The 25557-nt window shown below is 38.4% G+C and overlaps 1 protein-coding gene across 1 annotated transcript in view; it reads right to left on the reverse strand.

The window, feature by feature from the left end:
* LOC122565265 (myelin expression factor 2-like) overlaps window positions 1-24791 on the reverse strand; it is a 34477-nt gene extending 9686 nt beyond the window's left edge. The window contains exons 1-14 of the mRNA XM_043721039.2: window positions 24627-24791; window positions 23698-23882; window positions 18370-18422; window positions 16474-16481; window positions 15854-15947; window positions 15060-15257; window positions 10827-10980; window positions 10572-10621; window positions 9980-10040; window positions 8332-8448; window positions 4763-4816; window positions 2552-2653; window positions 1905-1970; window positions 500-631 (exon numbers count right to left, since the gene is read on the reverse strand). Of these exons, the coding sequence (XP_043576974.1) occupies window positions 500-631; window positions 1905-1970; window positions 2552-2653; window positions 4763-4816; window positions 8332-8448; window positions 9980-10040; window positions 10572-10621; window positions 10827-10980; window positions 15060-15257; window positions 15854-15947; window positions 16474-16481; window positions 18370-18422; window positions 23698-23882; window positions 24627-24736 (1384 nt within the window). The 5' untranslated portion in view covers window positions 24737-24791. The remainder of the gene's footprint in view (window positions 1-499; window positions 632-1904; window positions 1971-2551; window positions 2654-4762; window positions 4817-8331; window positions 8449-9979; window positions 10041-10571; window positions 10622-10826; window positions 10981-15059; window positions 15258-15853; window positions 15948-16473; window positions 16482-18369; window positions 18423-23697; window positions 23883-24626) is intronic.
* Window positions 24792-25557: the final 766 nt, after the last annotated feature.

Below are 25557 nucleotides of genomic sequence, written 5' to 3' on the forward strand. Positions count from 1 at the left end.
ACACAGGGCCCTGCTCTTTGTAGGAAGAGAATATGTTCACACACTGCACCTCTTGTACTTAGGAAAGCTAAGCAAACAGCCAATCTCTTCAGCATCTTCATGGCAATGTCCTGACCAATTTGATTTGGCAATATCCTGTTAACAGCAGTTCCTGATGAATCTCCTTGCCAGAGTCCAAACAATAATCAAACCCTCATGATATATAAATTACTGCTTCATTTTTTGCATTTCAGTCCTGATGAAGAAAATCTTGACTCCATATCTCTTTTCCTTGGCAATATTTATCAACTTAGTACACTAAAGTAACAGGAAATGCAAAAGGGATCAAAAGCACAGACCTAAAACAGACTACAAATGAACCTGTTCACAATACTGGCCTAGGTTTTCACTGCTAGCTAAATACAGCAAGCCCAACTGTAGCATGAATCTAAAATGCAACTAACGTTAACTTGGTTTTTTTAACACTGAAAAATCAACCAACATTGCTACTTGAACTTACCCATTCCTCCACCAAAGGAATCCCCATAGCCACGGGACATTCCCATATCATTTCTACCAAAGTCTCGGTCAAAGCCACTGCTACCCATTCCTCCTCCACTGCCTGGACCATACATTCCGCCTTGGTACATGTCTGCAAGTCATATAAAGTATGCTAATGAAGTGAATAATTACACTGTGAAAGTTCAGATAAAAGTCATTGCAGGATATTTACAAATTGTATAAATGTTAAATGCACTCAGCAATTAAAGTAGAGGCAAACCTAACCAAGCACGAGTGCCATGAGCAGTAATATTTCATCCATTGTGTTACCTAGATGTATAAAATATATTATCACCATCCATATCCATTTCATACTCAAATGTCACTGTCACAATGACATCCTACCTCTCACCCTCAGCAGTTCCACTGTAAAAACTTTTTATATACACATGGGAAAAGTCTGAACTGCTCAGACAGCCATACAGACATGATGAGCCAAAGAGCCCTTTTGTGCTGTAACAAATTTTGTGGTTTAGTGGTCATGTTTAATCACTATGTTTATTGTGATTATGTCAAAGTCTTTTACACACAAATCCATGTTTCATCTGTGTCCTTTGAACATCAAAACCCTTCAGTACAAAATCAAGCCAGAATGCTCCAGATTCAATTGTTTATTCATATAACACTAACCATCCAATTTTACATCAAATTAATGCTTTGGAGCTTCTCCAAGAACAAAAGTTGGTTTCAGTAAGCCACACAAGCCAGTAATGGGCAGAACAGCGTTACATTATGTAATCTCAGGCAAGGTAGCAGCATTTGCCCAAACATGACAATTCTAGGACATCAGCCAGGATTGATACTCCTGGTCACTATCCAGAGACCACTATTTTAGAAAGAGTTCGGCTCCCATGTAGTGTGCAAACTCCATCCACCCCAATATATTATAACAGTACTTAATGCCTTGGGTTCATATATTAATAAAGCCTTTTCTTTTAAATAGTTTCGAACATACCAACATGTACATTATCTTGCACGTAAGAGTTGAAAAACTGGATACCTGCTTTTCACCTCTAGTGTGCAACAATTTGATACATCCCCATTTGACTTTGGGTAAAATAGTTGTTCACATCTTTAATTTTCCAAAAAATCTCATTCATCCATTTGTATTAAATTTGCATAAGGAATTAGATAATTAGGGCATCTACACTATGATCTACACCTGAAAGTCGCATTTTCTTAAGAAAAAGCAACTTTTCTAAGGTTAGAATGTTAACAGGTTTCTATGCAAAACCCTCAGACAAAACAGATAGAGACGAACAGCATTACAAGAATTCCCAGCACTGACTGCATGTAAGTAAGGACCTAATCTGATAGAAAGTTTTGCATACTCATAGGTATGTTTCCAGTCCATGTGAACTTACCTCCCATGCCACCACCCATTCCTCCACCACCAACGGGTCCTCTAAAATCATCCATTCCTCCCGATCCTGGGCAGAGAAGTTACATGAACATTTGTAACACAGGATTAATAAAAAGTACTTATGGTTTTGACTAAAATCTGGGCATAATTCAACGTTCCCCTGCCATTACCACTCCCAAGGAGCTGGGTTTAGTAGCTCTTGGCTAATTAACCTAGACAATCTTGGGAGACTCCTTTTAAGAAAAAAAGCTAGTCAAGGCTGGAAACTAGAGCTTGACTCCAGAATGAAAGGTCAATGCTTGAAAGTCCAAGTAAATGTGAAAAATGAATTAAAACCATCTTTAATTGTTCAGTGCTTTTCACAGCCACCTTTTTGTAATCAGTCATGTACAGTACTTACTCTACAGTAACTCAACGCAAAGGTTTCAAAATCCACTTAAGGAATTTTGCACAAAAACCTTTCCTCCCGAACATGTCAAGATGGACAGGGACTATACTGCTTAGCATTTTCTTGCTACAAAGGAGATTGTAATGGGTAAGGCCAAAGTAATAACACTTGCTACGGATATTTGCAAAGTGACAGATCTCATCATCCTGTTGGCTAAGTGAAACAAATTTGTCTATTTAGCTTTAAAAAAAAAGACTTACCTCCCATTCTGCCCATGTTCATTCCTGGGCCAAACCGCCCCATGTTATCCATCCTGTCCATCCCACCACCACCGCCACCACCACCATACGGACCATCCATGCCTGAAAGTTGATGTCAAACTTTAAATACAAGATTTCAAGGCTCTTAACACATTTATACACACTCAGCAAATGTTCCATTGGCTATGACACCGCTCAGTTAAGTACAGGTAGTAACAGACGGACAGCAACTCTGGCCTCAAATGCCCTGATAAATTTTTGTTAAGTGTTTGAAATTTTAATTCTACCTTGAAAACTGCTTGAAACACCTTTTTAGGAGGCATTCCAAAGACACGACATTCAGGAAAATTTTTCATCTATGTTTTAAGTGGGCAACTCAAGTTTTAAAATAATGACCCCTTGTTCAAGATTCTCATGCAAGAGGCAATATCCTCTCCACATCTTCCTTATCAAGACCACTTGATTTGATTTAATATCAAATTTTCAAACAAATCGCGTCTTACTCTTCTAAACTCCAATAGAATTATCCAAACTAAGAGGCCCATCCCAGGCATTAGTGTGGTAAATCTGCTCTGAATTGCTTTCAACACTTGCATCTTTGTTCAAGTAAGGTAATCAATACAGTACCCCAGACGGTCTCACCAATGCCGTGAATAACTGAAGCATTGCCTCCCTACTTCTGTATTTAATTTGCCTTGAAATAACATTCCATTAGTTTTGCTAATTATTCGTTGTACTTGCATACTGTTACATATCATGCACAATGAGACAGAGAGATCACTGTCCAAGAGCTCTGCAATCTCACCAGTTAGAATTATTCTTCCTGACAAAATAGACCAGTTCACATTATATTCTTTTTGCCATATTGAGTTTCTTGTCTATAGAAACTCCAAGGATAATTACAGTAGAGGATTCAGAGATGGTAACGCCAAGCAGCAGTGGCTATATTGTCACTTAGTGATGTTCACTGTCTGCCACGTGCAAGGCATGAATGTTTCTTGCCATTTGTCAGCCCATGCCCAAATTTGTTGCATTTCAACACGGACTGCTTCAAATCTGAGTCGCAAATGGTGCTAAACATTGTGCCATCAGAAAACATCCCTGCTTCTGACCATATGATGGTGGGAAGGCAGACTAATAAGCAAGTGAAATGGCTGAGCTTAGGACACTACCTTGAAGAGCTCCCACAGAGATGTCCTGGATCTCAGATGACTGACTTTCAACAACCACAACCATCTTCCTATGCACCAGGTATAACTAACGAGTGGAGAGTCTGCCCCCAATACCCTTTGATTCCAGTTTCACTAGAGCTCCTTGGTACCACACTGTCAAATGCAGGCTTGATGTCAAGTGTCATGGGGGAAAGAGGACTGCACGTACTTTAAACCGGGTTACCAGAGCAGAAAGCATTTTAATTTCTTGCCACAATTAAAATTTTGCAAAACAAGTCCAGCATATGTTAACTAGAGATCCAAAAACTAGGACTAAGATTAACGGCATAGCTGGGCTGAGAGGCGGCAAATGGAGTTTAATGCGAGAAGTGTGTAGTGATTCACTTTGGAAGGAGGTAAAAAAAAAAATGAGCTAATGGTAAGATTCTTGGTAGTGTAGATGAGCAGAGAGATCGGTGTCCACATACATAGATCCCTGAAAGTTGTCATCCAGCTGTACAAAACTCTGGTGCAAAGAGTATTACGTACAGTTCGGGTCACCGCATTATAGGAAGAATGTGGAAAGGGTTCAGAAAAGATTTACTAGGATGTTGCAAGGTATGGAGGGACAGTCTTGAGGAAAGGCTGAGGGGTTTGAGGTGGTTTTCATTAGAGAAGAGATTGAGAGGTGACTTAATTTGAGACATAAAATAATCAGAGGGTTAGATAGGGTGTACAGTAAGAGCCTTTTTCCTCAGACAGTGATGGCTAGCATGAGGGGACATAGCTTTAAATTGAGGGGTGATAGATCTAGGACAGATGCCAGAGGTAGGTTCTTTATTCAGAGTTGGGGTGTGGAATGCACTGTCTGCAACAGTAGGAGACTTGCCAACTTTAAGGACTTTTAAATGGTCACTGGATAAACATATGGATGGAAGTGGAATAGTGGAGGTTAGATGCTTCAGATTGGTTTCACAGGTCAGCGTGACATCAAGGGCCTGTACTGTACCATAATGTTCAATGTTCAAAAAAAGCTCCAAATTGGGTTCTTAAGACTTACCGCCTCCTCCCATCCGATTCATGCCACCAAACCCCATTCCATCCATTCCCATACCTGTATGGAAGAAACAGATTTGAATGGTCACTTTGAAGATCAAACATTTTTCAAAACACACTATGTTAGATACAGAGGTAAATAAAACTCAAATAAACCTGAACCATTTTGGGAAAGCAAATCTTAGCAAGACCCATACACTTAATGGTAAGCTCCTAGGGAGTGCTGCTGAACAAAGACCTTGGAGTGCAGGCTCATTGCTCCTTGAAAAGTGGAGTCGCAGTTAATAGGATAGTGAAGACAGCGTTTAGTATGCTTTCCTTTATTAGTCAGAGTATTGAGTACAGGAGTTGGGAGGTCATGTTGCGGCTGTACAGGGCATGGGTTAGACCACTGTTGGAATATTGCGTGCAATTCTGGTCTCCTTCCTAACGGAAAGATATTGTGAAACTTGAAAGGGTTCAGAAAAGATTTACAAGGATATTGCCAGGGTTGGAAGATTTGAGCTATGGGGAGAGGCTGAACAGGCTGGGACTGTTTTCCCTAGAGCATCAGAGGCTGAGGGGTAACCTTATCGAGGCTTACAAAGTCACGAGGGGCATGGATAGGATAAATAGACAAAGTCTTTTCCCTGGGGTGGGCAAGTCCAGAACTAGATGGCATAGGTTTAGGGTGAGAGGGGAAGATATAAAAGAGACCCAAGGAACAACGTTTTCATGCAGAAGGTGGTACTTGTGTGGCATGAGCTGCCAAAGGGCATGGTGGAGGCTAGTACAATTGCTACATTAAAAAAGGCATCTGGATGGGTATATGCATAGGAAGGGCTTGGAGGGATATGGACCAAGTGCTGGCAGTTGGGAACAGGTTGGGTTGGCATATCTGGTCAGCATGGATGGGTTAGACCTAAGGGTCTGTTTCCATGCTGTACATCTATGACTATTTAGTCTGGCCATGACCACCTACAGAACATTCAATGCACACAAAATAAAGTCTAATAAAATCAATTCATTGAGCAAACATGTTAAGATGACAGAGTAAAGTAGCATTCACATTGGGTGGTTGATGATAAAAAGCCTAGGATATCCCCTTATTTAGGAGTTAACAGCTCATGGGAATTGGAGATACACCAAAAAGTGGCCATTCTTAAACAAAAATTTTCCAGCATATTACGTTTGGGACTACATTTCAGCAGCCCCAATCCAATACTAAATTTACAGCACAGCATGAATTTCTCCAAGTTCTAGGAATGCTTCATGCATAAGTGGTTCACATTTCAATATCCTTTGTTGCACTGATTACACTACAATTGTGGTGCTTTGTACATAATTTACCCCTTCTTGGGTTATTAGTCATGCAAGCAGCAATCCTCTATTACTGGTTCATGAGATGGAACTGACAAGCTGACATTGTCTATTTAAAGTATTTCCGTGAATGGGTTAGTGGCTGCTCTTTCTTCAGAGGCATAGCAGCATTCATATTAACACTATTCCTACATAGTTTTAAATAGGTAATTTCAAAGCTTACAAGAGGAAAATGTCCAAGTCAGAACAGCACAAAACCTTAAACTGGAAACATCAAGGTAGTCAGTCTCACACTCTCAGAACTTCTTCTTCTGTTCAGGTCGAGGCTGGAAAATCTTGACACTGCTACTATACTTAGTTAGCATTTTCTGTAGCCACTGTGCACTTGTGACACAGTGGATGGATCAACAATATGCTTTGACTTAGATGACATGCTCCAAGCATTACTGGGAGTGATTTCAGAGCTCTCAAACTGCACCCATAGATTAAAGTTAGTATATATAGTTGGTGAATTTTAAATATTAGTATTGATTTAAGTTCTTGGAGTTACCACTGATGTTGGAGAAACAATTTTACTTTCTCTTATTTCAAAGAATTTCCTAGAAGCAACAGTGAGCCACATAACACAGAAACAGGCCTTCAGTCCAATTCATTAGCACTGACCAAACATGCCAATCTGACCACGTCTATAGAAATGGTCAGATGCTTCCAAGTCTAAAGCTTCATATTATTTATGTATGTGAATTGACAACCTGTTTTGCCATCAGAGGAGTTGAAACTAAACCAGAGATCAAAAAATGATCAATCCCACACCTGACACATGCAGGGGTAGTCATGGATGAAGTTGAAAATTATTGGGCAATCAACATTGTGTTGAATAATGACTGTAGCAATGTCCTGGTATCTATGCGTAACAATAATGCTAACTTCACAATTCAATCAACCGTTAATTGCATTTAAAAATGTTACTATGGTAGTTTGTACAGAAAACAGATGATTGTGTGACAGGTACTAAAAGCAGGTCAGTCAGTCAATACTATGCACCTGCATTCCCAAAATGTATTTTTGAGAAGACTTTCACATATTAAATTTGAAATGTACAGACAGACAGATTTGAAGAGGACAGGGAACTGATATGGCCTTAATAATACTTCTGAATAGTTATTATTAACAGTAGGAAACCTTCACGAGGACCAATTACTTCAGTCTCAATATGCATATTGGCGCTTCCATGGCTTGTATCAATGATACTGAAGGACTGAAGGACTTAAATTTATATACATGTGGGTAGAAGTTCAAAGCAGCAAAATAAATTTAGGTAGCTCTCAATGTAGTTGGCAAATACCTGGCCTAAGTCTTTTTATCCAAATAATGCTGTTTAAGATTTGAAAATTGCCTTCATTCAATTAGCAGTATACATCATGCAATGCTACATTCTCAAATCTATTGAAGAATGAAGCACAAGGTAATTGCAAGAGCAGAAGTTGTCTTTCCAGGACAATGAGGTTTGGTTTAGTTGAGTTGGCTGGACGGTCGGTTTGCCAAGCAGTGTGATGTCAACAGTGTGGATTCAATTTCCATCACCAGTTGATATTACCATGAACGACACTCCCTTCTCAACCTCTCCCCTTTGAGGTACGGAGACCCTCGATTACACTATTATTCGTCTCTCCGTCTGGACAACTCAGCTCCATGTTCTGATAAGACTATGGCGACGATATTAATAAAACAAATTATTCTCTCTGAACAAAGATCTGATTAGACCATATCTATAATACATATCCAGTTTTGTTTCTTCACACGATTACAAGTTCCTTCGCAAAGTTTCAGATAAGATATCATAGGGCTGATATTTAGACTGAAGACAGTTGAGATAGAGAGTCACCACAGGAGTCAATAGCCCTTGTGCTTTTAATTTATTTTCACAGAGTAGAACATGTCCACTATTCTGTCACAAGTCAGATGTGGATTCCTCTCAACCCCAACTATGCAGAGTCAAGTTGATGCACAGATGCCATATAATTCCAGAAGTGATGTAACTAGAGGTTTTAAACACATATCCATTAACTACAAAGCAACAATGACCCATTCTTTACCTCATTAACTTTCCATGTGCTTGCAGGATAGCACGTAACACTACAATTTGAAGAAAAATTCATAGCTACTGAGGTATCCGTTCTCAGAGGTAAAACAGATTGTATCTAATTGGATAAAAAAAAAGGGGCACAGGACACCCATGAGACTCAACAAGGTTATCAAAACTACAATGCATACCTCCCATGCCTGGACCCATGTCTCTAGGTCCAGCATTTCCCATTCCGGAATTCAGATCTCTGGCATCAAGCGGTTGGCCACCAGGTCCCAGGCCCATACCAACACCACCAAGTCCCTCTACAATTGAAGCAAATTAATCTATCAGAAGAGCTGAAATAATCATACTTGAGAAAATCTTCAAAGTACAAGCACTGTAAATATAAAGCTATAGTTCGTGTGGCACAGCACAGATCGACTTGACATTAGTGAACTGACATTTACATGTTAATTAGGCATCAAAAATCTGGAATTTAACATGCAAACACCAAGATTCGAGAAAGGTAAAGTTAATTGTAAACTTTTACTTTTATATAGTCAGAACCACAATTCCACCAGAAAGTCAAAAGTCAGGCACAAATATTTAACCTATACATTTTACTTGTTCAATCAAAATGAGTTAAGTTTAATGTTAAACACCTTTCACAGCCTTATTTCATCATAGTTTGAGACCTTCGGTAAAATATCCATTCGCCCATTATCAGCTCTCCACTGATTTGCTGTGATTTACTTTAAGAGAAGGAGAATGCTTACTAGAACCCAAATAACATTTTCACTACACTAAGATTGATATAATATTAAAGAGCTCTTACTGTCCAAGATTTTAGACTTAATTTAACTAATCTCACTTGCAAAACACCCAATAATGACAAAATGCGAAGATACTGTATAGTGTCAAAGAATTTAAATGCTTACATCAAAACAATTTGAACAGATTTTGAACAAAAAAAGATTTGCTAATCGTTTAGTGAACAGAAATAAGATTAGCAATACAATCAACAGCAGTTCATGAAGTGTAGCAGTGCCACTTGGTGGAACAAAATTGAAAAGCAGCTCTAGTAAATTCAAGTGGATTGCTGATTTTAATTTTTCTTACTAAGATTTGCAGGTTATTTTTAAAATCTAAGTGATAAATGGCTGAATTATTGCAGCATTTGTTACTATACAGCAACATCAGCTTTTTAGTAGATGTGATTAGAAAAGATCCAGTACCAAGTTAGTTAATCCTTTTGCCAAAGTGTTAGAAGGATCACTACATATACCTCAGTACCCAAGTTAGAAATGGATAAACAAAGTTGTAATCCCCACTCTCAACTGTTAAGTGGTCCGTGCTTAACATTCATTGCAGATTTGTCACATCAGAATGGACCAATTTAAGATGAAAACATCCATTTCTTTTAAAATGTTTCAAGATTTGAATTTACCAGTTGTGTTAAGAATGAGAGCAATATGACCATGCTTCACATTAAGAACAAAGACATGGTAGACAGAAGCAGACATTCACTAGCTGAAAATTTTGAGGAAGCGGAGTACAATGAAATGCAGGATGAGATTTAGAGCGAGAACAAGGCATAAAGAAAGTTTCATCACTACATCTGTGGAATTCACTTCCATGATTAATGGCTAAAGCAAAAATTGTCAATTACTCAACTACTGTAAATAGATAGGAAAACCAAAAGCAAAGGAATATGGAAATAGGATGGGTAAATGAGAACAGAGTGGTTGAGATAAATAGTCTAATTTCAGAATGAAACTTCAACATATAAAAACGATTTTGCTTTAATACACCAATAGGAAGAGTCAACATTAAAACTTTTTCAAAAATACATACTAGGAAGTTGAGGAGTGCGTTCAGCACCATAGAAGTTATTCTTTGGCATGGATTTTTCATCCTGCAAGAAAATCAAAAGCTATTTTAACAAAGCAAATGTCACAAGACAATAATGAAATAGGCTACTAATTTTCTCTTTTAAACAACTGTATTTCTGTTAGAGCCTTTGTTAGGAGCACTTGCAGTTAGGACAGAGCTAACTTCAAGTGTTGAATTTTGAGCTTTGTTGATCTGGCTATTCTCAGCCAGAGAGAAAACACTACCAGTCTCATTGTGCCTGGACTTCTGGGGGAGCTGGGCACATTCAAATAATCAGCCTAGTGTCACCTTGTGCGAAGTACACACATATGCTAGTTGAAACCAGGGTCAGCTTGGTGGCACTGCTCCCCACTATTCAGGGGAATGAAAGGACTCAAAACTCACATTCTCAGAAGAATCTCCACCGTTATACTTCTATGAAAAGCAATGTATTAACAACTAGTGCAATTGCACAAATAGTTATGACATGGAATATTCATCATCCAAAATCTGAAACCAACAGTATGTACTTGCTTTCATAAATATTTAACGTGCAGACTAAGTGAAAACTTACCATCTTGATATGCATAGGCCTGTCATACAGAAGCTGCCCATTGAACATTGCTAGACAGATATTAAGGAACATTTAAAAAGTTTCACATATGCATTGACAGTAATCTGGTACAAGACTGATCAGAAACGCAAACACAGGACAGGACATGCTTTTTAACAGGTTAGCCATTTCAAATGAGCTAACTCTCTGGTTACATACTACAGCCAAATGCAGGTCAATCCATGCCAAATTCCATGCTTTTAGTTTAAAGGATACATATAGCTTGAACAGATTCAATTGGGCGTTCAAACGTTACTGTGCCCATTCCACGGCTCTTCCCATCTTTGTCTTCCACAATATCTGCCCGTACTACAGAGCCCGCCATCGAAAAAACTTCCTTCAACTTTTTCCATCCAACTTTGAAATCAAGCTGTAAATAAGTTATAAAAATTGATACCCTGCTAAGCAAAGGGGAGATCATATTCAAGTTCCACATGCCTGTTGATTGCTTTATTTAGAAAAGAACAACAGGAAAAATGGTTGTGTGCATAAGACTTGCTAAATCAATTTTCAGTCAAAACGGAAGCAGTCACTGAAGTGAGACAGCAGACGAGAGCAAGGGATGAAAATTATGCGCTTGTGGACATTGACGCATCTGTCCATGACAGCAGAGGGGCTACTGCACTTTTCATGTAGAGAACACAGATCTGCACACGCAGAATACAGGTTTTAGCACTATCATGCCAAATGGAACAGACATCAAACTGGTCTGGCAACTCAGAAGACCAGAGAATCCACTGGATGCCAACAGTGGAATCATACAACAACACAATCTGCAAACTCATGGCACATCTCCAACTCAGTCATGAAGCCAGGAGATCAAATGCAGCTGAGTGAGGGAGAGCATGCCAAGACCAGCTATGGGCATTCCTAAAAGTGATTGTCAGTCTGGAAAAGCTAAACAGGACTACTTGCATGCTAAACAGCATAAGCAGCAAAGAGACAGAGCAAAGCAACTCCATAGCTAATCAATCAAATTAGAGACCTGCCATATCCAATTTTGAATGGTAATGAACATTGCAACATCTAAGAGGCATTTTAATAGGTATATGAATAGGAAGGGTTTGGATGGATATGAGCCGGGTGCTGGAAGGTGGGACTAGATTGGGTTGGGACATCTGGTCGGCATGGACGGGTTGAACCGAAGGGTCTGTTTCCATTCTGTACATCACTATGACTATGAACGAGGGGGCTCAACAAATATCCCTACCTTAACAGTAAAGCCCAGCACATCAGTCTATGAAGTAAGGCTGAAGCACCCGCAGCAATCCTCAGCCAGAAGTGCCAAATGGATGATGCATCTCAGCTTCCTTTGGCGCAGACCAGTCTTTGGTTGACATTATTAACTCTTCATGATACCAAGAAACAGCTGGTGGTAGTGGGTACTGCAAAGACTGAGTCCTGACAACATTCTGGTAATACTGAAGACGTGCTCCAGAACCTGCCGTGTCCCTTGCCAAGCAGTTCCAGTACAGCCACACCACCGGACATCTACCTGACGATGTGAAACATTGCCCATGTATGTGCTGTTCATAAAAAGGTCAAATCCAATCCAGCCAATTACCACCCCTGTCTAGTCATGATCAATAGTAATGTGGTACAATGAAGCTTGATGCCACCCAGGACAAAGCAATCCAATTCATTATCACATCTGCAAGCATTTACTTCCCATACCATTGAAGTTCAATGACTGAATGTGCTCAATCTATTAGATAACCTGCAGAAAATAACCACAGCTTAGACAGCACATTCCAACACCACAACTTCTTCCATTGAGAAGAACAAGGGCAACAATTATATGGGAATACCAACACCTACCATTCCAAATTTGAAATATCTCCATTATTTCAGTGTTGTTGGGTCAAAATCAAAGAATTCTCTCACTAGAAGCTTTATGGGTTTACCTATAGTACAGAGTATAGCAATAGTTCAACTCGGCAGCTCACCTGCACCTTCCGAAGGGCAATAAATACCAGTCCAACCACCAAATTCACAAGCAAGATGCTATCAATATAGTAGATGCAACTGAGACAATGATGTTACCTCTCTGGATTTCAGAAAAACACAGTTTCACACAACAGATTCACAAGGTGAGTCCTTTAGGAAAAGGAACAAACATAACCTGAAGAGTTGAGACACTTTACAATACTGTACAGAACTTAAGATGTAATGTTATCTAGATTTCTGTCGATAAAAAAGCAGTTATGGGCAATCTAAAGGAATTTGAAGTTAATAAAATCATTGGCAAACAAAGGTAAGCTCAAAAGCAATGAGATAATTTAAGAATAATTAGGAGAATGCAGATAACAGAATAGTTATGTTTCAATTAATAGAACAAGCAAGGGATTCAAGGCTTTTGAAGAACAGATTATTGAAACCAAATAACCAGAGATCAAAAGCCATAACATATAATAAAAGGTGTATCCGGCCCTTCAAGCTTGTTTCGCCATTCAAGACAACCATGGCTGATCTTGTCGCCTCAGCTCCACTTACCTGCCCTCTCACCATAACCCTTAATTCCTTTCCTATTCTAAACTTACTAAAGGCGGCCCAACTATTTTACCGGGCAGGGAATTAGATTCACAAGCCTCTGTGTGAAGACACCCTTCTCAATCAGTCTTAAACTTGCTCCCCCTAATTTTGAGGCTATGCCCTCTTGTCCTAGTTTCACTCATCAGTGGAAACATGCTCTCTACGTCTCCACTATACATTTTCTTGAGAGCTTTATATGTTGGTATAAGATTCACAACCGCACCTCCCCACTCCCACCATTCTTCTAAATTTCAATGAAGATAATCCCAGTCTCCTCAGTCTCTCCTCAAACTAACCCCCTCAATTCCAGAATCAACCTCGTGAAACTCGTCTGTCCCCCTCTAGTGCCACTACATCCTTTCTCAAGTAAGGAGATCAAAACTGCATGCAGTACTCCATATGTGGTCTCACCAGCACTCTACACAGCTGCAACAACCTCCCTGCTTTTAAACTTAATCCCTTTAGCAATGAAGGACAAAATTCCATTGGCCTTCTTAATTACCTGCTGCACCTGCAGACCAACTTTTTGTGATTCATGCACAAGGACACCCAGGTCCTTCTACATGAGAATTGTTTTTCACCATTCAAGTAATAGCTCTTTTTAATTTTATTCCTACCAAAATGGATGACTTCACATTTATTACCATTGTACTCCATCTGCCAGACCTTTGCCTACTCACTTAAACAACGTTCCTTTGCAAAGTTTTGCAGTCATATTCGCACACTGCTCTACCACTCACCTTCATGTCATTTGCAAATTTTGAAACATTTTATATCATGTTTCATGTTGCCTTCCTGGTACGTTTCAAATGGTGTCTCCAATCATTTGACTATTAAAGCATTTTTTTTGAATGTAGGTTTGCTCACTGAGCTGCAAGGTTCATTTCCAGATGTTTCGTAAACCTCAAACTGAGCTACAAATCTCCTCAAAACTCACTATTACAGAGTGCACGATTAGATCACATTATTACTGTTTTTAGACCTAGTCCAGCAAATGACTCAACCTAGTGGGCTGAACTGAAAAGAAATACTTATTCTCAAGTGGAAACTCATCAGGCACATTTAAAAACTTTGAATGTGAGAAAGAATTAGATATACAAATTATCCATTGCTTAAAGGATTAGAGCACACAATCAATTTTAAAAAGTACCAATATAAGTAATTAACTTTAAGAAAAGGAACAGAAATGAGAATATGCGCAGTAACAGATCAAGAAATCAATCTTACTGTTTTCAAACTAAAAACAAGGACCCTAAAATGTAGGGAATGGGTCTGGGTGGTTTGCTCTTCGTAGAGTCGGTGTGGACTTGTTGGGCTGAAGGGCCTGTTTCCACACTAAGTAATCTAATCTAAATAATGGATAGTTCTCTTCCTGAAGATTTATTTTACAGAAACAGTTATTTTAATTGTTACTATCTGAAAACTGTTTTCTCAATTGCTGACTGAGATGACTAGTCAAAGTGACCTGAGAATTTTTACACAAAAATGAGCAGCACTGATTCAACTCTAATCTTCTATAGTGTGATTCGCCAGGACAATGATCAAATACGGCCTGGACATTTAAGTGCAATTGATGTGCAACACAACACTAATTTCAAAAGCTGTCCCTTGCATTTTGAGAATGAATTAAGATTGGCACAACGTGGTTTCACCAACATCTACAACCCATTATTTCTGATGCAGAATTGAGTCAGTCACAAGTGCTCCTGACCATGAGAGAAACATACAGGGTACGAACATAGAAAAAGGATGATGCACATGCAGGAAATTAAAGAATAACTACTTTCGGTTACCATGAAAAGTTCTCTCAAACTTTTGAATGCAAACTTTTGAATGCACACTTTCAGCAAATGATTTTTTTCTCAAATTTCATCTAAAAAAATTTATAAACAGATATTTTAGCTTTTACAAACTCACATTAACAATAAAGATGGTGCTTCCAAGCCTGCCAGCCTGCAGGGCATTGAGAACATCTCTGGGGACATGAGAGTTATGCAAGAGTGCAGGTGGGATATTCATTCCAGGACCACCAACACCACCTCCACCACCCATTCCCATTCTGTCAAAACCACCAAACTTCTGCATCATACGTCTTGCATGCTCACCATCCAAATCCTATAGATTCAGGAATAAAAAAAAAGTTAAAATTGTGCTGGTGGAAAACCACTACCCATCTTAAGTAAACACAGTTAAAGATTTAAACAGTTCAATCTTTTACTTCTATTTTGCCATGCTCAAGGTTCCTTCATATCACAATCTGCTTCCATCACCTTGAGCTCTATTCATTACTATGTCTGAGTGAACAATATCAAACTACACAAATAAATAGCAGAAGGTTTTAAAAAATCTGCAAAGCTTCAACAAAGCAAGAATCATAATAGAAGCACTGAATTGATTTGACAGAACACAGTTTAATATTTAATGTGTTGCTTTCAAATCACAAATTCATTAGCAAGATCAAACACAATGAGAAATTTATGGACAATTCATTCACCCTTGAGAAATAAACTGCCAATGGCAGAACAAAAGCCTTAAACCATCAGAAAGATAGTAACAGTTCTTATTACATAGTATATGTTATCACAGAAACATCAGCATTTGCTCAAGACTTGTTCAAGTCTTCTCCCATCATTCTGCAACAGTGACAATAAACTTGCATCAGTTCAGCACCCCACTCCAACGTAATTTTACTGGACATTGAAACATCTCACCTCTTTCACTTTAAGAGGTCTCCCACTGAAACTCTGCTTGTCCATCACCTCCACAGCCTTTTTCATATTTTCTTCACTCTTGAACTCCACAACACTGAAAAGAGAAATTTGACATATTGCACATGCAATAGCCCAAAACTCTGGTGATCTCATTTTCTCCCATGCCAATTTCCCGATCCTCTTAAAATTATTACCATTGTTGGAACTATGGTCCGGGTTAAGCTTCTTGGCTCTCACTACTTTGTTTCCTTTTCAAGTACTCATTCTCAAGTTACACTACTATACTTTGTTATCAAGTAATTCATCTACAGGAAGCACACCACTTAGCCCGCTCGCTTCCTTGCCCAATGTCCCCACACAGTCATATACAGCAAGATCACAGATTAGCAATGGAAAACAGTTAATGCTCTCCTCTCAGATTATCTATGCAAGGTGATGCTGCCCCCACACCCTCATATCAACATCCATTTATTATTCATAATCCAGGGACCAAACAGGCCTTCCTGGATTAAGGGTTCCTGTTACACAGAATACAAGGAAGGCGCAGTTCAGTTTACAAATTCAAATGATCAATTCCAACTCAAAACACAGCAATTAGAAGTATTCTGAAGCAAACTTACCCACATCCCTTTCGTCACAGGCAATACCATGTAAAGAAGAAAGAAAAATTTAAAATTACACAAAGTAAATTAAAAACGGTTCCACAAAACGTCCATTGATATTTAAATAGGGGGTGCCACAAATTTTTAAGCTAGTAATTAGTACCTCATTGCTTGTACTATATAATTTCCTCTTGCAAACAAAAATATAAATGTGCAGTGCAGATGTACGACCATTAAGCTGCACATGGAAGAGGGAAACCAATTCAATAACTTTGAATTCCCAATGTTGGCTGTAACAAAAAAGGGAGAAAGGCCCAGCAAAATTTGGGAATTGCACCAGAAGTTGCTGGGCAAACTGTGTCATGAGTCCCCAAGGGCACTCAAAGTGCCCAGCAGCTGGTTCATTCGACCTGGGAACAAGTCATAAATACTTCCAGCAACCACTGGGCAGAAATGAGACACCAAAATGATCTCTCCAAAAGAAAGAATGACTTAAGGATTATTATGAGACATTTTGACCAATTTCAACCTTAACTTACTTACTAGAACCTGTGGGTAAATTCAAAGAACCAAAGTACTTGATAGATGTATTACAAAACTGGTTGAAACAAAATCTAGACATGGCTCCCCCAGCAATTAGTTCAAAGTGCGTGCTGCACCTAAGTGCAGATTAACATTCAAGTCAAACTAAGTATTTTCAAATAAATGATTTATCAAGTGTTAAATATCAAGTAAGGCTTCACCCACTTTGAGTAATATAGGGAGAGTCTTGCTAATGTGGCAGCCCTGTTTCAGATTCATAACCAAAATATATTCACATGATTCTTGAGAAACCCTAGATCAAACTATCACTCCAACAATGCTGCTAAAATCCATTCCACTTTCACACTGCTTCCACCTACAACTTTGATTCAACATCCTAACCTACGCTTAAACACCATTGTTTAAGGTTCTGAATGAATTTCCCCCTTTGACAATTACAACAGTGGCTAGCATTACTTCTAAAAAGACAAAAGTAACTGTCATCCCTTACCTGATGCTTTTTGTAATAAGTTATATAGCAGATACATTTGGCACTTTTTAAAACAAAAAAAACTAATGTTAATTGACAAGTGAACATTGCCCAAACATGAATGCCAAAATTAAGTCCCAAATGATTGGTCAGCAACATGAACATTGTAGCTAATGCACAGGGGGCTTAAACAAAAGAATAAAATTTTGCCAAAACTGAAAGACTACCATGGCACATTAAAGGAAAATTTGTTGTGGCACAGCACCAGAGCCAAAGATCCCAGATTCAATGTCTTACCAATATTGAACTTAAAATGACATCAGTAATGGGATAATGGCAGTGAGAAAATGGAAGGGTTCAGAAAATAGCCAGGACATTTAATAACTATCCATTAAGTTTTGTTCAAAAGCATAATGCAAGACAACAGAAGAATCTCACCATTGTGGTGACATTCATAATCAAATCATTTTACTCCAATTATGGTATCAGGTCACTCATTGAAAATAACCATTCTGACATTGACTAGATAGGTGTGTGCACCTGGAGAATCGTATTGAACTAATCAGGGAATTCAAGAGGCAGAGACAGACACTCTGAAAACATTATTTTGGGTCAGGGAGAGAGTGAGGAAGGAAGACTCTCTCCTAACTAAGTTACATATTAACAATTTGGAAGACACTATCAAACAAAATTGTACCTATAGCAATTTAACTAATAGCACCAAATATGCCTGCTATACAATTCTATAACTTTACATTCAAATGCTTTTCCCCACCTTGCCACATCCATATTTCTGAGCTTTAGATTTCAAAGTCTAACCAAAGCCCACTTCCAGTATTCCATATCCTGTGCATTTTACATTTGCAATGAAACCACAGAAGAACTCATTCTTTATCACTTACCCTCGACTTTCCATCCGCATCCATAAAGAGTTCCACGTAAGTAACCTCACCAACTACAAACCAGATCCCAGACGAAACATACACGGAAGGAGAAAAGCCAAGAAAACAATTGGAATTCAGCAAAAACATTGACAACGTTATGTAGTAACCTGAGCCCTCTAAAAGCCCAGAATATCATTCCATATACCTAAACCTTCTTACTATGCTATGTACAGGTGTGCAGTGATCCCAAGTCTAACCCAACCTAGAATAGTCTTGTTAAGCCACAACCCTTAATATCATTGTTACCAGTTACTAACAAAGTTACATACAACAAGCCCTTTTACCTCTACCCAGTGAACTGAACACATGCGCTTCCCAAACGAGCTCTTCTCAAATGTGCCCAGCCAATAAGGATGTCATGTTATAATATGCAAAGTATACACATTTCTTTCCCTGATCTGCAACCAATGCAATTATCAAATTTAAGCCAAAGTTTCAAAAGATGAAAGCTATAAACATTCTGCAGATTTCAAAATATTTTTCCTAATTATAGACGTTATTGCATTATATATTGTGACATCCTCACCAGCAACCACCATAAGCAGCCGAGTCTGCTTCTGTTAAGATCACCTTCATGTACTGTTTAATCAACTGTGAAATAATCAAACCATTATATGACCAAGTTCTGTTTGAACAAATTGGAACTGATCAAGAGTTCCACCACTGCAATACTAGTATCCATTTACATGTACAACACTAAGCCAACAGCCAAGACAATTTTAGCAATCAGTCCCTCTGAAGAGCAAGTTAAAATTTCAAATATTTACTATTAGCAAAACCCCCTTTCATACTTCACCCCAGCACCCCTCAATATTAAAGTTTTAGATAAGATTAAATTGCACTTTGGCTCCACAGAATTTCAAAATACAATCTCAATTTGAGTTTAATTTATCATTCCTGTTTTGGCAAAACCAGGGAAAACCTAACTTTAGCTTGCACACACAAATGGACAAACTAAAGAGAAATCAAACATGTGTGACAAAAGACGAACTCATCCCAACTTAATCCAAATATTAAAGTTCTGGCTTTCTGTTTATGCAAGACAAGAATGATTAGTTTTGTAGATTTACAGTAGAAATGTAACTTTCACTAAGCAATCTGCATAGGTCACAATGCACACTTGAACAAAAAGTTTAAGCTTCAAACGAAGGACATAATTTAAGTTGAGACATTACCATGACATTATGCATTACTAAAACGTATTCTTGCATTTCTGCCATTAACTTGGATGTTTGCCAATAATTAAGCATCTTTAATAGGGGATAAAAGGTCACATGGTGCAATATAGCTTGAAATGAACCAATTTCATTTTTGCACTTGGATAATGGAACTATATTCAAAAATCAACAAACTACTAAGGCTTATTATAAGCTGGCAGAAGTTGCTTCACTGGACTGCATATAACAGGCCAAAGAGCTTACTTCATCTAAATTAATAAGATATTTAAAAGAAAAGACATCCAATTCCTTAAGGTTCACTGCCATTGCCATTATTTGATTGAAATTTAACAGAGGTGAGTCTTCTATAAACATCACCTGCCTGCATTCTGCACTCCCAAGCCAGCATGAAGGGAATCAAAGAAATCCCACCGTCCCATGACATTTTGCACCATGATGCCATTTTAGAACAAAAACTTCAGAATCATCTCCATCATCCCACACCAGAATAAGTGAAAAAGACATCTGCATATTAATTATATCTTGCTCTTAAAAAGAACTGGGGTACCTTTGCTGCATTCAGCAGTAGGCTTCAACTGTTCTTAACTTGGCTTAGTGCAACACCCAGGCTACATTTAGGCTGAAGAGAGAGTTTGGTTCCCTACACACCTGTACCACCATAACCCACCACTATCTAAATCATTTATAGACATCAGTAGTCTAAAAAAACCAAGGACATGTGAAACTGCATGGGCACATTCCCAATGTTACACTAATTATAGGCCACCAACTTTTGAGTCTTACCGCTTGAAGCCATCACTACATCAAGAAAGGTGCGTGTCTACACAAACCTAGAAATATGACACTTAACAGTGGTTTCACATATTTAACAATGTCTGCTGAAAAAGATTTCTTTCCTGTCAGACTACTAAATACTGGAGCCATCAAGTAGTCCTATGCAGCAGCAGCATGCACCATGGCGGATTTTCACACTTCTGTTCTGAAACACCAATAATCCTTTTTCACTCAGATACTGAACACACAATTGAATGGCAATCTTCAAAGAAAGTTTACCACATATGGTTTTCCAGAGTCAAATGTGTCAGCTTGATATTGAAGACAAAAAGATTTTTGGTAATAAACTAAAGGTAATTGTGGAAATAAAGTTAGGGAAATTTTAGATAAATTTTCTGTATAGCAGAAACCTCACTGTAAAATCAAGCATTTGACTTCTGTCTACAATTTGCACATAACTGAATTTAGTAAACAAGATTTTTTGGAAGGTCACAATAGTTAGTTGAATTAGCATGACTTTAAAGCAATGAAGGGTGGTAAGAGACAAAAGTATGACTCTTTGCATCTCCTATAGATGCAACACCTTAATTCAACCACAGAATTCTTGCTGTAGTGATAGCTCATACCATAATGAGCCATATATGCTTCAATGTTAATGCACAACACACCCAATGCAAGGACATTTGTTTGAATAATTGTCCAACCCATTCCAGATATAACTGTATTAACCAAAACAATTCCACAACAGTTTAAGACAATATTTCTTGTGTCAGGCTGTCCAGGTTACCAACTTTCAAACATGCATTGCATTCATTTGTATACAAGTACCAGCCTTTATTTAAATACCAAATTTGTAACTTACGGTATACACATGATGGCATTTCTCATTAACCTTCAACTCAATATTGAAAAAATGACATACCATTTCTCAATAATGCTATCTACAGAGAAAAAATTACAAATACTTGAAGTTAACAAAACTCCAAATGTGAAACAAATCATGTTATGATGGCTAAATCCAGTTTATCCGTCAAACGATGACACTTCAACAAAAACAGAATAAAGTTACAGAAAGCATATATTAACCACTGATCTATTTCCATTGGCTGTTACTATAAGGAAGCGAAATTCTGCTTAGCCGTTAACTGTAATTGTAACAACTGATTAAGGGATAAGAAATTCCTATTCACAAGATTTCAGATGTCGCAATATAAACATGACTGACCAAACCAATGTTACCAAGTTTTCAAAAAGGCATAGACTGATTTCTAACAGTTTGAAAGAACTTCAATTTTGTATTTTCAAAAGCCATCATGTCAAGAAACTGTTCTCCTGGGGTTATGCTGCCGTCACCCATCACTGGCCATCACTGTCACCTCTAGTTGTGGAACATACATCAAAACAATGTACTCCTTCAATTATTTGCTCAGATCTTTTCAACTTATTTTTGAGGATGGTGTTGTAGAGAAAAAGCAGCTTTTAAAAGCCATAATTAACGTTGAAAGAATGGTCAAATGTTCTTAACTGCACAAAACAGGAAGTTAACGCCTAATAATTACTGCTTTATTTTGCTCTGTCAATTTTAATTGAAGAGGATACAACTTTTGTTTTTAAAAGGTCATTGTTCTCACGACATTAGTCAGTGACACCGTGCCACAATAAATACTCAATGCTCTGTTGCTACGTTTGATCATAGAGGGGAACAATAGCAAGATGGGGACAAGTCCAAAAAGATTCCCATGGTCAAGTTTTAAGTTGTGACGTATTCTTTTCAGGTAAAGAATATATTTAAGAATAAACAGCACTCTCCTGAAGATTACATGCGTATTGGACACAACAGAAAACCCTAGAAACACCAAGGGAGATTAGTATCTGTGAAGACAATATACAAGTTAACAAATAAAAATTGCAAGAGAGAAACCCATCGGGTCTGGCAGCATCTGTGGACAGAAAACAGTTATCGTTGAGCCCACTGACCCCTAATGGACTCAAATTATTAACTGTTTTCTCCCCACAGTAAGTGCCAGAACTGCTGAGATGCTCCAATTATTTTTGTTTCAGATCGCCAGCAACCGCAGTTCTTTGTTTAAAAGTTAACACTTGTAATGTGCACTGCCAGATCTGGTAAACATTTAGCTGAGCGTTTAAACAGTTTCAATTAAAAGGATGGGTTAAAACAAAGAATAGCCTGTACAGCATTTAATTCAATGGTTTTTGCATGGATGCTGATCAACATGCCAATGTTTATACTATCTTCTGTTTTATGATTACTAAAATCAGATATTCTTCGGGTTACACTATGCAAACATATAAAAGTTATACCAACACATGATGTACAATTTTCAAAACTGTGTTTTAAGTATACAATTATTTTTTGCAGTCCACTACATATTGTTCCAAGTAGGATGGAGTATCATTTCCATGACTTTCCACATAAGCTGTCAATGATGTGACAACTGAAAAATGCATTGAGAATATAAAAGACAGTTTTCACTCAACCTAAACAAGCTACATACATACTTGCAACTAGCCAATTATAGAGGTAATGCAAAATGACTGGAAACACGTCGCTCGGAATAAATGCAGGCAACTTTAGTTAGCAAAAATTAATTGTTTTCTCTCAAACTCAGAAGTATTTTTGACAGATATTTCTCTGCTCAATTTGAAGCACTTTGCCAGAATCTCTCCAGAGGATAGATTTTTTAAAATTAAAGACAAAAGCTGATTGTGCATAATAAGCTGGGTTAATTGGATATCAAATAAAATCTGATGCAGAACTTCACAATTTCCACCTACAGTAATGCAATCAGCAATGAAAATAGTAACGAGTACCCCAACCCAGAAAAGGATGCTCATCGAGCTTTCTCCCAGAACAAAATAATAACCAATGTGCCACCCTCTTCTTATCCTAACTCCCAGAATAATAACAGCCTTGGCCCTTCCCAACATCTGAACAGATGGTGAAAAACTCAAATTAATTTGTGAACTCCTGAACTTTTAGTAACAACACTCAGAAGACACCAACTCAACTTGAGAATTCTGATCCTCCCTTCCAATATATTGAAACAATTCAGGGTTCCTAGGCAAATTTCTTGTTTTGTTCATGATCATCCTCCTTAATAGCTGTAAAGAAACATTTAATTACAAAAATGATTGAATACTTCAGCTAAAATGCCAGGCGTCACTTCTTCTGCATAAGAGGACTTATTCTTCAGCACCAATATTTGGCATCAGCAAGTGAAGACAAAAAAAGTAATGCAGTTAGTACACAGTATTTGCCAAATTTTAAAACTTTTTTTAAAAATTCCAGTTAACACACTACAACTGACTTTACCTTTCTCTCTCATTATATCTTTAAGTGTTTGCCATTTCATTTCAAATGGGATATTGCTCACAAAAACCCGGAATCTTGCATTTCTGTTGGTTGAATATGGCTCAAAGCGGTTTCCACCACGCTTGCTGCTTTTTTCCTTCAGCTTATCACTTTTTTCATTCTGAACTGAAGTTTCATTTGTTTCACTGTGAAGTACAAAACACCTATTTCAATATCAACAATCTTAATGAATTCAAACTGCTGCAGGTAGTGGTTTTCCCACAAAACAGGTTACTAGAGAACAAAAATGTCACTTTAATAACCTGTTTAATATTAGTGGTTGTTTTAGAACAATAAACAATGGCTAACTGCAGCCCACGTTCAACAGAACTATCATGTAATTGTTAGAGAGGGAGAACGGGACAAAAAGCCCAGGCGAAAATGGAGGAACCGATTCAAGGCCAGAAGCAAGTTTGGGAGAGGGTGGGGTGAGGCAACGGAACAATGCACTAATGAAACAATATGGTGTACATCCACGCGCAATCGGAAGAGTAGCGGGAGGGTGTCCATCTAAATCAAACACGAAAGTAGTGGGAAATTGAGATATGAATGCAAATTATTCATATACTGAGCTCTAACTCCTGAGGGAAACGCGCATGGAATAACGCATTTTTCGTTCTCGTGTACAAAACGTACTTCAAAAAGGAAGAGCTGAAAAGCAACCAATTAATTTAAAATGTTCCTCAGTATTAAAATCAGGCAGCTTTTCGTACTTTACGTCCTTAGAGCTATGCAATGCCCGCTATCAGCGCGGCGTTAGGCCGCGGTTTTCAGACATCATTGAGCGGCGGGCCTTTTGTTCGGCGCGCGGAGTCGCGGCCTACAGCCCCAACTGAAGCCTGAACCGTTGCCATAGCCACACTGCCTCCCTCTCTCACACAAAACTGCACCTCTGGTTCTGATCTTCATCACCGCCACTCGGGTTATTCTCATCTTGCTTTTCGTCCTGTTCAGGGTTGCTGATTACAGGCTCCTGGGGCGTGGGCTCCAAATCCGCCATCGACGCAACAACGAGCTACCAGATTGCGCTGTCCGACTCGGAATGGCGTCTGGCTGCGATCGCGTGAAGGATTCTGGGTACAGCTTCGCTCGGCTGACGTCACACTGGATTCCCGCCAAATCTCCAGGGCAACTGGCACGTGCACAGGCCTGCCTGAACCTGGAGCAGAATATGCTAGAAACAGTCAACAAGTAAGTCAGCAGTACGCTGGGCAAAGGAATGTTTCGTCCTTATTAGAACTGGAACAATTTATCACTAGAACAGTGAAAACACTGGAGGGCTTTCTGCCCTTGGAGTCTGTACTGCATTTATAGAAGAATGGTTTAGCTAAACGCACTTTGCTGATCTTACCCAAAGCCCGACAATTTCGTTTCCTTTCAGGCACTTATCCTTTGAAAACCATGATTTAAATCGAAATCTGCCATCATTTCAGGCAGTAAGTTCCAGATTGTAACCACTCATTGCAATAACAAGTTTTTTTCCTTATTTTACTGTTTGATTGTTCCACCAATCGCTTTTAAAACAGTTTCTCTGTATCTGCCCTAACTACCACCACGATGATTTAGTTTGAAACTTAACAGATTTTAAGCAAGTATAATGATGGGGAAGGTCTTAGATGGTAAGTGCGCTAATTCTTTAACAACAACTTGATGGTTGAGTGTTAAGGAGCTAGTATTGTTTTGAACCCTGAAGGAGACATGGTACTATGTTGTTTTCAAATACTACTTGCAAAAAAAATCCCTTTTTTAATGTACACACATATTAAAACACTGCAATCTACCGTGTGATACCATTATCAAACAAATTTTTAACCCAGCAAA

The sequence above is a fragment of the Chiloscyllium plagiosum genome, unplaced genomic scaffold (assembly GCF_037043375.1).
Source record: "Chiloscyllium plagiosum isolate Xiang-an unplaced genomic scaffold, Cpla_swu_hap1 HiC_scaffold_28, whole genome shotgun sequence".
Taxonomy (NCBI): domain Eukaryota; kingdom Metazoa; phylum Chordata; class Chondrichthyes; order Orectolobiformes; family Hemiscylliidae; genus Chiloscyllium; species Chiloscyllium plagiosum.